The following is a 14,890-nucleotide window of genomic DNA, read 5'->3' as shown; positions in this document are numbered from 1 at the left end:
AGGCTTATTTTCCTCAAATTGTGTTCACAAATGTGTTTAAATGTGAGCACTTCTCCTTTACCAAGATAATTCCTCCACCTGATGTGTCTGTGGCATATGAATGAATGAATGAATGAATGAAAGCTTTCAGACAAATAATAAATAATACAAATCAAGATACACATTTATTAAACAGCATGATTTTTGCACAGGTGTGCATTGGGCTGGCCACAATAAAAAGACTAAAAATGTGCAGTTTTATCTTGACAAAAGACATTTATTGGGACTATGACTACGGCCACACATACTGTATTATGCATTACTGTATTATATCTTTTGAAGACCAGTCAATATTATCTGCTCCTCAGTTTTCATATCATTGTTCTCTACTGGCAATGGAGTTGTCCCATTTTCTTTATCCATATAATTAGTGCTGACCATTCAATAGATAACATAATATCCTGTGTATTGATCATTGCAAACATATCAAACATAACTATTTCCATTGATTTAAATATTCAGGCATCACTCTTTTTCATTCACAAGTCACAAGAAAAACAAAAGTCATGTGCATTATTCCAGGTTTCCATATATTTATTATTTAATATATACAGCAAGGGTTGATTGGCATTTGTGTAGATACTAGATATGGTGATGAACTTGGCAAGGGTTCCTCTGTAAGACTCTAGCCAGCGGGTGCAGAGCTCCTGTAGCGATGTGAGGCGGGTCACTGTCACTCCTCCCAGGGGCTCATGTCTGTGTCGATAGCCACGCAGTTATAAGCAGCGTAACGCAGCTTCTCCTCGCAAACCTTTGCACTGCAGGGATGAAAAGAAGGAATACCGGTTTTGAATGAAACCATTCGTGTTGGGCAATTGATCACAAACACATTTTTGTCATGCAAAGAGTTGCAACAAACAGTCAGCAAAGAAGATAAGAGTAGGTAATATGGGGTTTACTTTGTGCTCTTTATTTTTACATTTCATCCTTTTAGAATTGCATGGGAAAGATCACATCTAACAATGTTCTCTTTTCTCAAATCTCAAAACTTTTACTCGGAGTTAACGACACAGACGACACAAGTTCAGCCCGATATTAAAACGATTTGGTCGTGGGCGACACATTTCCAGCGTCGTGACCGTCAGGAACGACGAACGTCTGTCTTTGCCTCTTGTAGTGTGACACAATCAAAGACGTCGGAGCGTCCGGGATGGCTCACGACATCCCGATGAACAGACTAGCACGCCAGTCTTTTTGGTCTTTTCTCGCCTAGTTTGACAACTATTACGACGAGTTTCTTTTGAATTCAGCTTGAAGTGTGGCTTCTGTGGCAGAAAACACAGAGCGTACCCACCCTGGCTGTAACCATAGCACCCCCACTCACTCAGCCTGCCTGCATGAGAGGAGAGGGAGAGCATCCCCACCCTGTAACCATAGCAACTCACTCACTCACTCACTCACTCACTCACTCACTCAGCTTGCCTGAGAGAGGAGAGGGAGAGCCGCAGCAGCATGCAGGGAGGACGGGAAATGTAGGCTACACAATCTATTATATTGTAGGCACAATATACCAGCTATTGGTAGATTTTGAGGCCTGTGTTTCTCGCTTTCTGCTGTGGCACTGTGCTGTCTGTCTTGTCTGCCTGTGTGCTGTCAGTCATGATTCCACTCCCTGAGGTTATCAATTATGATTTATTTTTTTTCACTGCATGAGAAAATGGACTTGTGGCGTGTGTCAGAGTTGGCAGTCCTGGTTGGGATCAGACTTGTAGTGCTGCCAGTCTCCGGGCCAAAACATGTCACGAATTTATGGCAGAATGATTGTCTAGTCTGACATGTTGACATCATGAAAGACAAAAAATAGTGTGTAGTCTGATCTTGTCATAAGTTGAGTAAATATAATATAATATTATTATTATTATTATTATTATTATTATTTACTTCAATTTCAGTAAAATATCAGCAGAGTAACAGTAGTAAAACGTTAGAAGGACATTCTGGAACTCATTCCACCACTGCTGAAGAATCTGTGTGAAAGCTCAAGATGGCATCATGTGATGTTTACCTGGGGTAGTTGGGTAAATAAAGGGTGCTGGAGCATGTGGAGGATTGTGGAAGTGCATCAGTTGTTTCAGATCTACAGGAGCAAACAGACCATGTTTTAAACAGTGAAGCCAGTAGCACTATGCTACATCATGAGCTTTTCACTATGAGCAACAAACAGCATTTCACATAGACGATCTTTGTTTACCCTTGCTTGTCAGGAAAGATGTAGATGGGCGCTGGGAGACGGCTTCTGCCCGTCACAAACCTCAGGAACCTGCTGCGATCCTCTGAAATCGGAATTGAAAAGCTTCTCAGTAACCAAGGACCCGTCAGAAATGCTTTGTTAGCAACTCATCATCCACACAGAACGGCCCTCTGGAGCTACATGGCAGTCACACTGCCAGGAGCAGGGATCAGATACCCACTGCAGCCACCCTTGATCAAGAAAAGGCCCTCATGGTACTATAAGGTGCTTTGGATAAAAGCATGTCAAATCATGTGTTATGTAATACGTTGCCAAATAAACAGTGAACTGACCATTAGTGAAGTTCATCAAGGCTTCCCACAAGTACTGCACTCTAACGTCACTTTGTTCCAGGTCCTCATAGCGAGCTGTGGGGAGACAGAAACAAGATGAATGCTGTACAAAGCCTTTATCATTTAGTTGAAGATCTCCAGTACAATCAGTGCTTAGTGGGGTTTTATTTCACCTGCACATTAAGCACCTTTGAGGAACTTTCATTTTGTGTTGATTTTAGGATTTTAGTGGCCCCTGTGGACAAAAGTGGTAGTTCCCAGAACAAAAATGGGAGTGGGATTTATGAATCAATATCAGTTCCTTCAAATGAATATCGATTCAATATTGTTTGTTTCTTAACCAAGCCCTATCTGTCTCTAGCCAAAAGTGTGTTTATTGTTAGCGAAGCTGAGATGAGCTCCAGACAGGCCACTCACTGAGTCGTTTGAGGGCTTCCACAGTGATCTCAGGGTCTCCGCACACCTTCTTCTCCACTTCCTGCCAGGTGAGCAGGTCCAGCACGGCTTGGGGGACCACCTTCAGCAGCCCCGCCTGCATGGCTGCAATCTGACACACAAACACAGAGCAAAAATAATGGATATGAACGCACCTACACCTACCTTGTTTTCAATGGGCATATACATATAGACAGCTAGCCAACTAGTCTATGAACATGGGTGTGTCTACGATTATAGCTGTGACATTTACTAAAAAAAAAACATGTTTTGTGGCCGCATTGCATTCTGGTCTATTGAGTCTACTGTTGGTGGAGAAATTGCTCTCTCTGCTTCTTGTACAATGGATATGCATGTTTGTTGAACATCTGTGCAAAATGGCGGCTCTAAAATCAAGCCCACGCACTGTGATTCTGAAGGACTGATGTTTACCGTTGATGTTTTAGACCAGTGCTTCTCAGAGTGGGGTCCTTAAGGGAGTTCCAGGGTCCCCAGCAAAACAGGGAATAATTTGTTTTCACTATAATTCTATACATAATTTGGTCATGGGTTTTATACACTTTCTGTAGTAAAACATCTAAAAGCAAACATCTTATCAGATGTGGGACACTGGGACAAATCTTATCAAATGGGGGTCCGTGGTCTTAATTGGTCTTAGTTTACACGTCGTTGACATGAAAAAGTTTGAGAACCACTGTTTTAGACAGCCAGGGAAAAAGCTATCAAACTTTATTGTGAATATCTGTTTGGCCAGTTTCCCCGGAAATAAGAGAAATACAGCATCAAACAACAAAATGGGTATAAGTCTTCAAGTAATCAACAAAACGTACAAAAACCCCACAACATATATCAACGAGGACAGAGTGAAATATTGGGGCTCCTCGTTACGGCACAGAGCCTGTGAAAGCCAGTCACACACCTGCTGCTTGCTCTCGTCCAGCCGGGCTTTCTGCACCAGCTGGATGAAGTGGCGGCGCTCCTCGTAGCGCACGGCCACGCTCGCTCCCGCGGGGACCAGCTCGGCCATCTGCCCGTCGCTCAACAGCGTGCTGTACACCAGCTCCTCCCCAAACTTCAACTCAAACGTCTCCTGGTCCATGTTCTCCATGGCCTCCAACAGCTTGACCTGAACACACACACAGGCACATTGACCTCAACATGATGAGTGGGCTTGCTTCGATCTGCTCTAGATTCTAGTAAACTCAGTGTAAAATGAGGATTAGACAGACGGAGACTTTGCACCTTTTTATTTCAAATTGAATACACGGAAAAAGATGTGAAATGTGAGGCTACAAAGGTTAAATTCAAACACATTCCAGTAAAATAAAATTAACTTTATGGTGCCTAAAGAGAAAATGTAGTCAATGCAGCAGAACAGGATCTAAATAGCATTACGAAAAATATAAAATGAAAACATTGAAGATGCAAATATGGATCATGCTCATATCGAGTTCCGATTGTTGAGGGGGAAAAAAAATCTTGGTATTGGTTTAAGGGTATGTGTGCATATTGCGTTTTTTTGTTTGTTTGTTTGTTTGTTTTTCCGAACGCCAGCACCTTTTCCTCATCAAATGCAACGGGACGTGGCCGAAAAGTCATCCACTCCAGAAAAGCACTGCAGCCGGCGTTTTCCCCCCCGTCCAAGCGGAGCGCTTTCAAAAGCTGAGATTCCGCGTCCCCCCAGAAAAGCACCGGGTGACGTGAACCACTCATCTCAGCCGACCAATCACGATGACTGAGATGCTGACTGTTTCCCATAGCAACCAAAAATATGGAGAAAGTCAAAGTGCCCGGTGGAGAAATAGGACGTTGTAATCATTGAATTGACGTTACTGTAACAGCCATCTTAAAGGCAGTATGGATAACGGACATGTAATTGAAATATCTGGTAAGCCTTGTTCTCCAACACTGTAATGACTGCTAGAAGAGCTAACCAGCTGGTTACTGAGTTAGCAGCTGCTCAGATGACGTTGTCGTGATCCGCGTTTTATTTCTCCTCACAAAAAGCGCTGCGTTTCCACATAGAAAATGCAGAAAGACTCTATATGATGGACACACTCCCTAAGATTACATGACGGCTAAATATAAAGATTTTCGAGTCCTCACCAGTACAGAGTCGACAGCGGGGAAGTCTTTACTCCAGCTGACCGTCTCTCCCGTCAGCTGCTTCCACACCAGACCAGGCAGAGCCAAGACCTGCAGGATCGGACAGAGAGGCAAATCACTACAGTCAGCCACTCTTACTTTAAGGCAAATCAATGCAAACATCCTGTGTGGATCCTAGAATAAGAATGTGAAGTGTCTCTCTCTCTGTGTGTGTGTGTGTGTGTGTGTGTGTGTGTGTGTGTGTGTGTGTGTGTGTGTGTGTGTGTGTGTGTGTGTGTGTGTGTGTGTGAGCAGAACTGTGCTCTGCCACAGCTATGCCATTTTAGGTGCTATCGCACTGAATTTTTCAGGAAGTGTCAATAGCATCCCATGCGGGTGACCTAACGGAGCCGGATTTTTGAATTAGGTAATAATTAGGGACGACTAAATGGGCAGAAATAGACCCTTTTCACGGGGGCCATTTTGTGTCGAAAAGGCAGAATAAGCACAGGTGCAAAACACTAATGAGGGTTTCCAAATTCTAATCATGGAAGTTTGAAACCCTCGTTAGTGTTTTGCTTGCACCTGTGTTTACCCTGCCTTTTCGACACAAAATGGCCCCCGTGAGAAGGGTCTATTGTGCAAAAAAAGTGGCCACAGTGACGCAAGACAGGTTCAGCACCATGGAGATCTCCAGAGTGGAGGAGCCCACAGGTGCTTCAGAGTGGAGCAGCTCACAGGTGAGTAGAGTTTGAATCAGGGAAGTGGACCATGAAAAGCCTCTGGGGAGGGGAGAGAGAGGAGAGGCTACATGCCAACTCTGCGAGCGAGGCCTGACTAAATGGCCAGTCACACAGGGACGGGTGTTCCTCTAGTAGTAGTGAGGAAGCGGTGTCACTAACCAGGAAGTCTTTTCCTCTCAGAGCAGCTCCCATCAGCTGGCCGATCCACTCAAACTTGTGGAACTCTTTACAGGACGGGTTGGGTACGTAGTAATCTCTGGCCTCTCCGGTGCCCTGGGAGAAAATCAACAGGACTATATTTAAAAAGTTATCCTCCTTAACAATATTTTACTTCACACACCCAATGAGAGAACTGAAGTCCCCTCTAATGTTGAATGTGTACCTGGCAGAGATGGGGATTTGGACTTGCGACTTGGACTCGAGTCACACTTACGCTACACACACAGTGACTTGAGACTTGACTTGAGATTCATCCTCAAAAGACTTGAGACTCAACTCGGACTCAAGATTTGGGACTCGTGAAACAATCTTTGGGCATATTAACATTAAGGAAATGTCTACTAATGTCATCTAATCAATGCTGATACTGTATGCTAATCAATAAAGAAGTGAGGATAATACAGTACATGCTTTGAAATCCTTCGTTTTAGATATGCAGTGTTCCAAGCAGACCGGATGGCATCCAGCAGATGATAGAATCCATAAGAGACTTCAGACTTGATTTGACTTGGACTTGTGACCAAAGACTTGATACTTGACTTGGACTTGTGAGCATCTCTGGTACCTGGTTGGACGTGCGGGTGAAGAACGGCAGAGGCATGGGACACTCGGCTGAGCTGGGGCAGAGCTCTTCAGACATGTCCGCCAGGCTGTCCCGAAATCCACCACCTTGGTCAATTATTCCCTCTGCAATGAACTTGCACTCCCACCACTGGTCATACCGAGCAGGCCACCTGACCAACCAAGAAGGAAGATTAATTGTCGGTTTGTTAGATCTTAACACCCTTGAATGATGATTACATCGAGGTAATAAACATGAGGTTGACGTCGTGCAGGTGTCAGAAAATCTAGTACCTATAATCCAAAGTCTTCTCAAATTTGTCAGATGGCTTGAGACCTTCGTAAACCTGCATGAGGAAAAATAAAAAACGAGGAAACAGTGCATCATGCGCCTCTGAGATATTGCGATGAACGGAAGAATGAACAAAAACTGATCGAGAGGAGGCCAATCCATAGTCCCTTAAAATTACATTTCATATAGGCCTACATACAGCCTTCCCTGCATGAAAGTGATTTTGATTAGATGTATTTGCTAATTTTAAAACAAGTTACATAATACACATACATACATATACAATATAATAATATAATGCACCTGGTTAAAGGACTGGTTAGAAAATGCAAGCTTTCCACTTACTTCAAGATAATATAACATGCTACTGTAGGTTGACTGTGAAGAAGTGATGTCAATAGAATCAATAGTACATAGTATCACAATATTTTGTGTGGCAATATTATATCAATACACGAAGCCAAGTATCACTATCATTTATGACAGTGTTGGTCAGTCTGTCTGCTTGACAATCCCATTTTGCTGTAATAAAACTGATTGAAGTGAGATTAACAGACTGGAAACTTTGTCTTATTAGATAAAACAGATGTTGACAACGTTTTTTCCTTTGGGGACATCATTTGCAGTTGAAAAAAGATAATAAAGCACAATAAATCGCAATAGTTTTTAAAATTGCAATAATATTGTATCGTGATTCCCAGCCCAAGCTGTTACCTGTGTGAACACGGCGTTCTTGCAGCAGGGGTCCAGGGAGGGGTTGTCTCGGTGCTCCATGGCCAGGCGTCTGTTGATGTAGAGGCGGGGCATGAAGTTTGGCTTGCTGGTCTCCGAGTCCTTCAGGCACTGCGTGATGAGGGCCGAGCGACGCTTCGACAGCAGCATGAACTGCTTTATGCTCTAGAGGGCGCCAGAGGACATAGAAAAAACAGTTTGGGTGGCGTTGCATCATGGGACAATTGTGATGTCATCAGTGATGTCACTCGAGCAATTGTGATGTCATCAGCGATGTCACATGAGTAATTGTAATGTCATTAGTGATGTCACTCGAGCAATTGTGATGTCATCAGTGATGTCAACAGTCATGTCACTCGAGCAATTGTGATGTCATTAGTGATGTCATCAGTGTGTATCAGTCCAGAGTCTCCACCCTTACAAGTATTTTAAAAGCAACATGCTACCTGGATCGTGCCTATACTGTATATCTCTATTCCAAAACTACTGTGGCTTAATTTTCATTTATTGTCCACATAGTACATTCAAAAATTCCAAATCACTCACCTTAATCTGGTTGAATGTGCCCAGGCTGTAGTCCCAGGCTGGCACCAGATGGGGCAGCAAATTGTCCAGGAGAGAGATGAACCTGCCAAGAGAGAGGGAGGGAGAGGGAGGAGAGAAACTCAACATCACAAACACTGAGAAATAATGCAAGCAGTATGGACATTTAAAACATATCTGGCTACCATTTCTGTAAGGTAATTTCCCTGACTTTTCTATGTCATTAAGTGCAGTTTCCAACACCAACATTTGTCAGTATCTTTATTCCAAGATTTTCAAATGGGAAATTTTGTCCATCTACAACTTGTGACTTGTGTAACTGGCAATTGGATCATTCTTCAAAAGAGTTTGGACGTTGAACTCAATGACGGGTTAATTATGAGCACATTTTCATGACATTACCAACACTTTCTGGACACGTATCGTTTCCCATCGCTTTTCCAAGGCCTGGAAAAGAAAACAATGACGCAATTCTCAACTTCCATGACGTTTCCCTGGCAGAGTGTGGGCCCTACCTCTGGATGACCAGCGCCCGGCGGTAGAGGGCGTCGGGGGCGGTGCCCTCCAGACGGGGGTAACGCACCAGGTTGGAGGACTGGAAAACATCAGCGTTCAGACCCAGGTCCCTCTCACACGACGACTTGATCTTCAAGCCTCGGATCCGGACGTCTATGCCCTCGTCTGGACAGAGAAGACACGCCGTCACCTGGCTTTAGTCACACAGCTACCTACTTACAATGTCCAGGTTCGTACCATGGTGCAGAAGCTTTGGCAGCAAAGGAACTCCTCCCGGTTTAAAATAAACATTAACATTCAGCAGGAAATATCTGGGTGAATAAAAACATAATATGATGGAAGCCTTACCCCTACACTCCTCAATCCGGACCTCAATGACAGGCAGGTGGGATGTCATATCTTCCAGCACACATACTTCTCCAATCAGATTGCTGGAGGCAAAGCAGAGCGGGAGCCGGTGAACATGAATGCAGCCAGCAGACTATGAAATAAAACCCTGGTGCTGGTCGGGCTCGCAACAGATGAAGAAATGTCTGAGAGCGGCACACAGATATCCTTCATAATAATGCATGAAAGTGAAAACAGCTTGACATTCTACGTTCATCAGGAGAAATGGATTGTTGCTTTTTCAGATGTTTTTTGTCAGAAAAGATGGATGGAACTTGGTTGCTGACTGTATATCTACTCTATATACCATATGCAGTATATCATGTTGTTGACAAGGTTAGACCAATATATCAGGCTGATCTTGTCTTTTTATTAAACATCAGATATTAGCCATATCGTCTGCAGCGATATGAGTTTTACTTATTCAAACATTCCTTGTGATTTTGTGGCTTGAGATTGGAAAAGTTTAAAGAGGTTGATTCTGGACATAAAATCATGTCTATTGGCATCTCCCAACACAACGATATGGTACTATGGGCCTCTTTGGGTCAAACCCTAGTGAAACCTTAATTGTGTTGTTATTGAACAAGTCGTTTCCATGCTCACTCGTCTATGGTGACGTCACTCAGCTTCTTGAGGTTGTCCCCCTCTCCTCCATACACAGTGACTCTCTTGGGCATGTAGTTGTCGTCGGTGGAGTCCACCGTCAATATCAGCTTACTGAAGGACACAACAGGAGCACAGTGTGTACACAATAACAAACACGCTCACACACTTTCAGAAAGGTCAAAGTTCATTTGAGCTACGTGACCCAAGTAAAAACAAGTGCATCTACACATTACAAGGCAAAAGCCCACTTAAGACAACTCTATGCCATAATAACACAGATGCAGGGCGCAGTCGATCTGGGCACCCAGAGTCTTATCAGTCTGACAACTAATAAGACTCTGGGACAGACGGACCATATTTCTGGGTTTCCGGTGTAGAGCGGACGGACGTTCACGCCAAGACTTCCATTTCCATCGTTGTTTACAGTCTGATGACGTCTCCGATGCAGCGATCTGTTTATAGAGATTAGCCGTAACGTCGCCTGGTCCTAAAACACCTACAAAAAGTATCCATCTATCAAGTCCAACTCCATTCTCGCGTCAATCGGACTGTAGTCGTCAGGGTTCCTAGTTTGGGGTGCAGTTAGTCTCGCTCGCCAGAGTCTCTCCGTTTCTTGCTGTACCAGCACAGGAGAGAGTCTGGCTCCTCTTACTCTCACTCTGGTATAGCGGGGGGAAAAGGCTCGGTTATCTTTACAACCATCCACCGAAAGTACCAAGCAGGCCTGCTTTATTGCACAATCCAAAACTTCGTCAAAACTTGCCATTTTCAGCATGTAGCTCAGCATGCTGAAAATGGCAAGTTTTGTTGTTTCACAGTGGCGCGGAGGCATTTGAGAGAGACACGCGGGGAGTGAAAAGGGATTCCCCTTCGCTCTGACTGAAATGTTCAGAGCTGTTGGCAGAGCTTATACCTGCAGCCTGCTTCCAGTGAGTCAGACTAGGGTGCAGTTAACTCGACAACTACCTAGACAAATATATAAAAGTTGACATAGCTATTTGATTAAGACAGGCTACAAAGACATTAAATAGCTGTTTTAGACTATCTAAAACTGTGCGGTTTGGATGAGAATGAATGAAGGTGTACCTTGCTGACATGTACTTCCTGTTTTGTTTTGTTTACTGCTCTATAAAGTATCATTGCTGTGCAGGTGCTTACTTGACCACAGTGCCTCTCTTCATGTGCAGGCGGATCCAGTGCTGTCCCTGCATGCCGTCGCTCTCCCAGTACGTTTCTGTGTCTCCATCTGTCAGACAGCTGGCCCCCCCGCTGGGGTCCTCCTACCAACAGACGTCAGGTTGGTTATGTATGTAAAACAAGGACATTCACTAACAAAAATGTATACATTTGTAAGTATATGATCGTAAAGGAGCCATACTACCCATTTTAATCATTTTGTGCTATTTCGATGACAGTTAAATCATTGTCCGTGTACATTTGAGCAACTCTCTCCAAAAGCCAGAGAACAGAGACTCAAATTTGTATCATCATCAACACAGACGACAAATAAACAAACAATAACTCAAATAAAGGGGCGGCTTTAGCTCAGGAGGTAGAGCGGGTCGGCCAATGACGCAAGGGTTGGCGGCTCGATCCCCGCTCCCTCCCAGCTGCTGTCGTTGTGTCCTTGGGCAAGACACTTAACCCTCCTTGCCTCGTATGATTGGTATGAATGTAGACATGAATGATGGTGGTCGGAGGGGCCTTTGAGCGCCGATGTGTGGCTGCCACGCTTTCGAACCACCGGTACAAATGGTGTGAACGAATAATGATTCTGTGAAGCGCTTTGAGCACTTGGAAAGGCGCTATATAAATCCAATCATTATTATTATTTATTATTATAAATACTCAAAATAGTATTGAATTAATTTATATATTCAAATAAGTTTATTGTAATAGTTTTGCCAGTTCTGAACCGGAAAATATGCTCCGCTGCAGATTTCGAATCTTCATGACATCCTATATTAAAAACGTACGTCTGTGGTTTCTGGTTTTGGGAAAGACTTCTTCATATGCCACTGTCTCTGACTTGTCTTATCACTCTACTGCCTTATTGCTTGTTGTGTCTCTTGTTGTTTTTGCACTCATATGCCCTGTTATATTTGTACTATGTTGTAAACGGAGTTCACAGCACAAGAATTTCACACGTGATACTTGTACTACGGAGTGACAATAAAAATCTTGAATCTTGAATCAAGTACTGAGTCCGACTAGATTGTCTTAGAACCCAGGAAAAACATACTAAATACCAGCACTCCCAACGAGGTTTTGTGAAATGCATGTTACTCACAGAACATGAAGATACGTCGATGCTGGTCACACACTGCTTCACACTGCCCAGGTTCTCATCCTCTTTTCCTATGTGGTCGTAGAAGTAGTGCACCAGGTCCTCGTCGCATTCGTACGTCCAGGTGGGAGGCACATATCTTGCGGAATCGAGGGAAGAGATCAAGGGAGTAACATATTCATTTGATCTGCTCGCCAACAGATTGTTGCACTAAAAATCACACCCGGGTGTTGAAGTAAGCGGTGCCGGACTGCCGGTTTGCGCACCCTTCTACCGCGCCTGCCTCTCTCTGGCACTGTGTGCGTGTGTGCCAGCACGCGTGTTTTGAGCCGCTCTCTCCAGTCTCCATAGCATGCCAAAGTCTCGCCCATGAAGAAGTAAATTCTCCATTCATTTCCAGACGTTTCTTAAACCGTGCATGAGTGCGTGCACGCGTGCATGTTTCACCGGCATTGAGCCGCTATATCGACCTCGAGATGCTCTCTCTCTCTGTGTCGACCGGGGAGCCGGGGGAGGGGCCTAGGCTGCAAGGCTACAGATTCTCATGCTCATTCTGCAATCCCGTACAACATCCTGTGCTACGACCGGACACTTATAGTAGCGACGGCACCGCTTAAAAATATACCAAGAAATCAAGAGCGTCTTACGGCATTGACGTCACACAAGCAGGCTCACCTTAGCTTCTGGACGGCAGCATCGTCACTCTCTGCGACCCTGGGCTTAGAGCCGATGTGCAGGGAATTCTCCACATCCACCACCTGCTCCCATCTGTCGCAGGGCTTGTGGTCATAACCAAAGAGCTGCTGGTGTCTGCTCACGGTCTCCGGCGACTCCACGGGCACCAGCCTGTCCCCTCCCTCTGTGTGCTTACACACCAGGATCCAGCCCTCACACAGCTCCTGGCCCACACGCTGCTCCTCCAGCTGCTCCTGGTGTTGACAAAACGGAGAACAACCATCAACACTGGCTTGTAAAGCAATAATAATATGATGTCTGCAGGAGTCGTGCAAAATTAAGATAGCTCTTACAACTGCGTTTTAACAGGTTAGTACAATGGACTTTGCATCACAGGTCTCATTCTACTACAACTAGAGAAGTGCACTCAGTAGAGTGCAGTGCAGATCTCCGCCAGGAATCACCTGAGTCCTGACCATGGCCAAACCGAAACCCAACTGTGAAGGGAACCGCTACGGGAAACACCAGCTAGACAGATACATGACGCGCGCGCGCGCGCACACACACACACACACACACACACACACACACACACACACACACACACACACACACACACACACACACACACACACACACACACACACACACACACACACACACACACACACACACACACACACACACACACACACACACACACACACACACACACACACACACACACGATCTCCTGGCTCAATAATGAGCAGAACAAGAACAGAGACATAAAAGCCAACACGCTTACCTTATTTATCTTGACCCACAGGCCCTGGCTGTTACAGTATTCTTCCCCCGTTGTGCGGATACACGTCCCTTTCTTTGGCTCAATGTTGTACTTGCATAATTTCTTGCTATGGGGAGTTTGATGGGGGCTTTCAAACACAGAGACGAGCGTCTTTCCCACAGTGGAGCTAGCAGCTGATGCGCTGGATGAGGCGGATGAGGTGGAGGATGAATCTTTGCAGATTTTATAGCAGACCTCCTTTGGGACATAACATAAACATTCAGGCACAGCTTCGCCTTTCCTGAAACATTCAATGCACTTGTTCAGGAAGCGGATCCTCCCCAGCAGCAGATGAGGGTTGTCGCCCAGCGACATGGTGCTGTCAGCCGGCCAGGGACAGTCAGCATAGAGGGGGGGCGTCACCTGACATCACTCTACTGTCCTTCCTTTGTTTTCCTGGGCAGTTGCAGCACCGATCCTGTCAAACAGACATACAATGCAGAACATTCTTAGGTAACAAGGCTTCAGTGGACAGGTAACGTTACGTCAGATTAACGTTAGTAAAATGGTGCTGCTCTCCTTCCTGGGCGAGTGGAGAGTCTAAAGGGCGAAACGCCCTGATAATTAATCAAAGTTCCTTCACCACCACCACCCCAATAAATCATTCTCTCGGCGATAACACTACTAAACAGCTAGCATTAGCAAGCTAGGCAACGTTAACACCGCCGGAAAGACAGACACTTGTAGTTCCAAATCGCAATACAACATGACCATAACTAACATCAACCACGAAACAGTACCGCATACGTACCCTGGACTGAATGCAGTGTGTTGTGTATGATGTGAATGCATTTGTGAATGGTAAAAGCTAGCTTGTTGTACGCTTAACATAAAATACGGAAGCTCCTTCGATCATTTTTGACCCTTTGTGACTACCGTTCCCAAAGAATTTACATTGATAAGAAGCGACAACTACAGCACACTAACCTCGCGTCACCAGGCTCTCTGGTACGGATTTTACTCGGTTGCGGATTCGGCTCGCCCTGCCGGAAGTGCTCGGGGTCCACAACGGGGTCTAACCCTAACCTAACCCTAATTCATATTTTTTTGTACGTCTATCATGTCTGATAACATCAGTAGCTTAGCGTTAGCTTGTTTATCTCGGTTCATCTAAAGCGGTCGGCCATTTTGCTCACGTTAATCCCACCACGTGCCCGATGTACAGCCAATCAAATACAAGGCGAGACAGATCTGTACCTGTACATTTCCGGGTTCAACTTTGATTGTAGTAGAAGAAGTTTCCGGGTTCGACCATTCTCATTAGCATATTCTGGTGTGTGAACACCACACAATTTAAAACTACCGGAGAGGATTAGGGCCACATGTGAAAAATGTACTTGAGTTCTGAGTTTAAATCAGGATTCTGAAAATTAAGTTAGAATTCCGAGTTTAATTATATCAGAATTCTGAGGGTGGAA

The 14,890-nt window shown here is 44.8% G+C and overlaps 1 protein-coding gene across 2 annotated transcripts; it reads right to left on the bottom strand.

The window, feature by feature from the left end:
- Positions 1-566: 566 nt before the first annotated feature.
- On the bottom strand, positions 567-14,561 carry hectd3 (HECT domain containing 3). Of its 2 annotated transcripts, none has more exons than XM_083653325.1 (20): positions 14,400-14,561; positions 13,434-13,890; positions 12,647-12,900; positions 11,975-12,110; positions 10,843-10,964; positions 9,682-9,795; positions 9,037-9,119; positions 8,688-8,853; positions 8,176-8,257; positions 7,612-7,794; positions 6,900-6,952; positions 6,610-6,778; positions 5,985-6,098; positions 5,104-5,193; positions 3,917-4,123; positions 2,980-3,109; positions 2,563-2,637; positions 2,231-2,312; positions 2,045-2,116; positions 567-797 (listed from the first exon to the last, which is right to left on the bottom strand). In XM_083653325.1, the coding sequence occupies exons 2-20, from the start codon at positions 13,785-13,787 to the stop codon at positions 713-715; spliced, it is 2,571 nt and encodes an 856-aa protein (XP_083509451.1). In that variant the 5' UTR covers positions 13,788-13,890; positions 14,400-14,561; the 3' UTR covers positions 567-712. The 2 variants fall into 2 exon arrangements, with proteins under 2 accessions (XP_083509451.1, XP_083509450.1); XM_083653324.1 differs by lacking the exon at positions 14,400-14,561 and adding an exon at positions 14,224-14,330.
- Positions 14,562-14,890: the final 329 nt, after the last annotated feature.

This window comes from Poromitra crassiceps, assembly GCF_964638095.1.
Source record: "Poromitra crassiceps genome assembly, chromosome: 17".
Taxonomy (NCBI): domain Eukaryota; kingdom Metazoa; phylum Chordata; class Actinopteri; order Beryciformes; family Melamphaidae; genus Poromitra; species Poromitra crassiceps.
The sequence above is the reverse complement of the archived record's forward strand: the minus strand, read 5'-3'. Positions and strand labels throughout refer to the sequence as shown.

Coding starts and splice junctions, on each gene's coding strand:
- hectd3 (XM_083653325.1), bottom strand. CDS start 13,787: ATGTCGCTGGGCGACAACCCTCATCTGCTGCTGGGGAGGATCCGCTTC. Junction 9,120..9,681: donor AGTGACGTCACCATAGACGA/GTGAGCATGGAA, acceptor CTTTGCCTCCAG/CAATCTGATTGGAGAAGTAT. Junction 2,117..2,230: donor ATCTTTCCTGACAAGCAAGG/GTAAACAAAGAT, acceptor TTGCTCCTGTAG/ATCTGAAACAACTGATGCAC.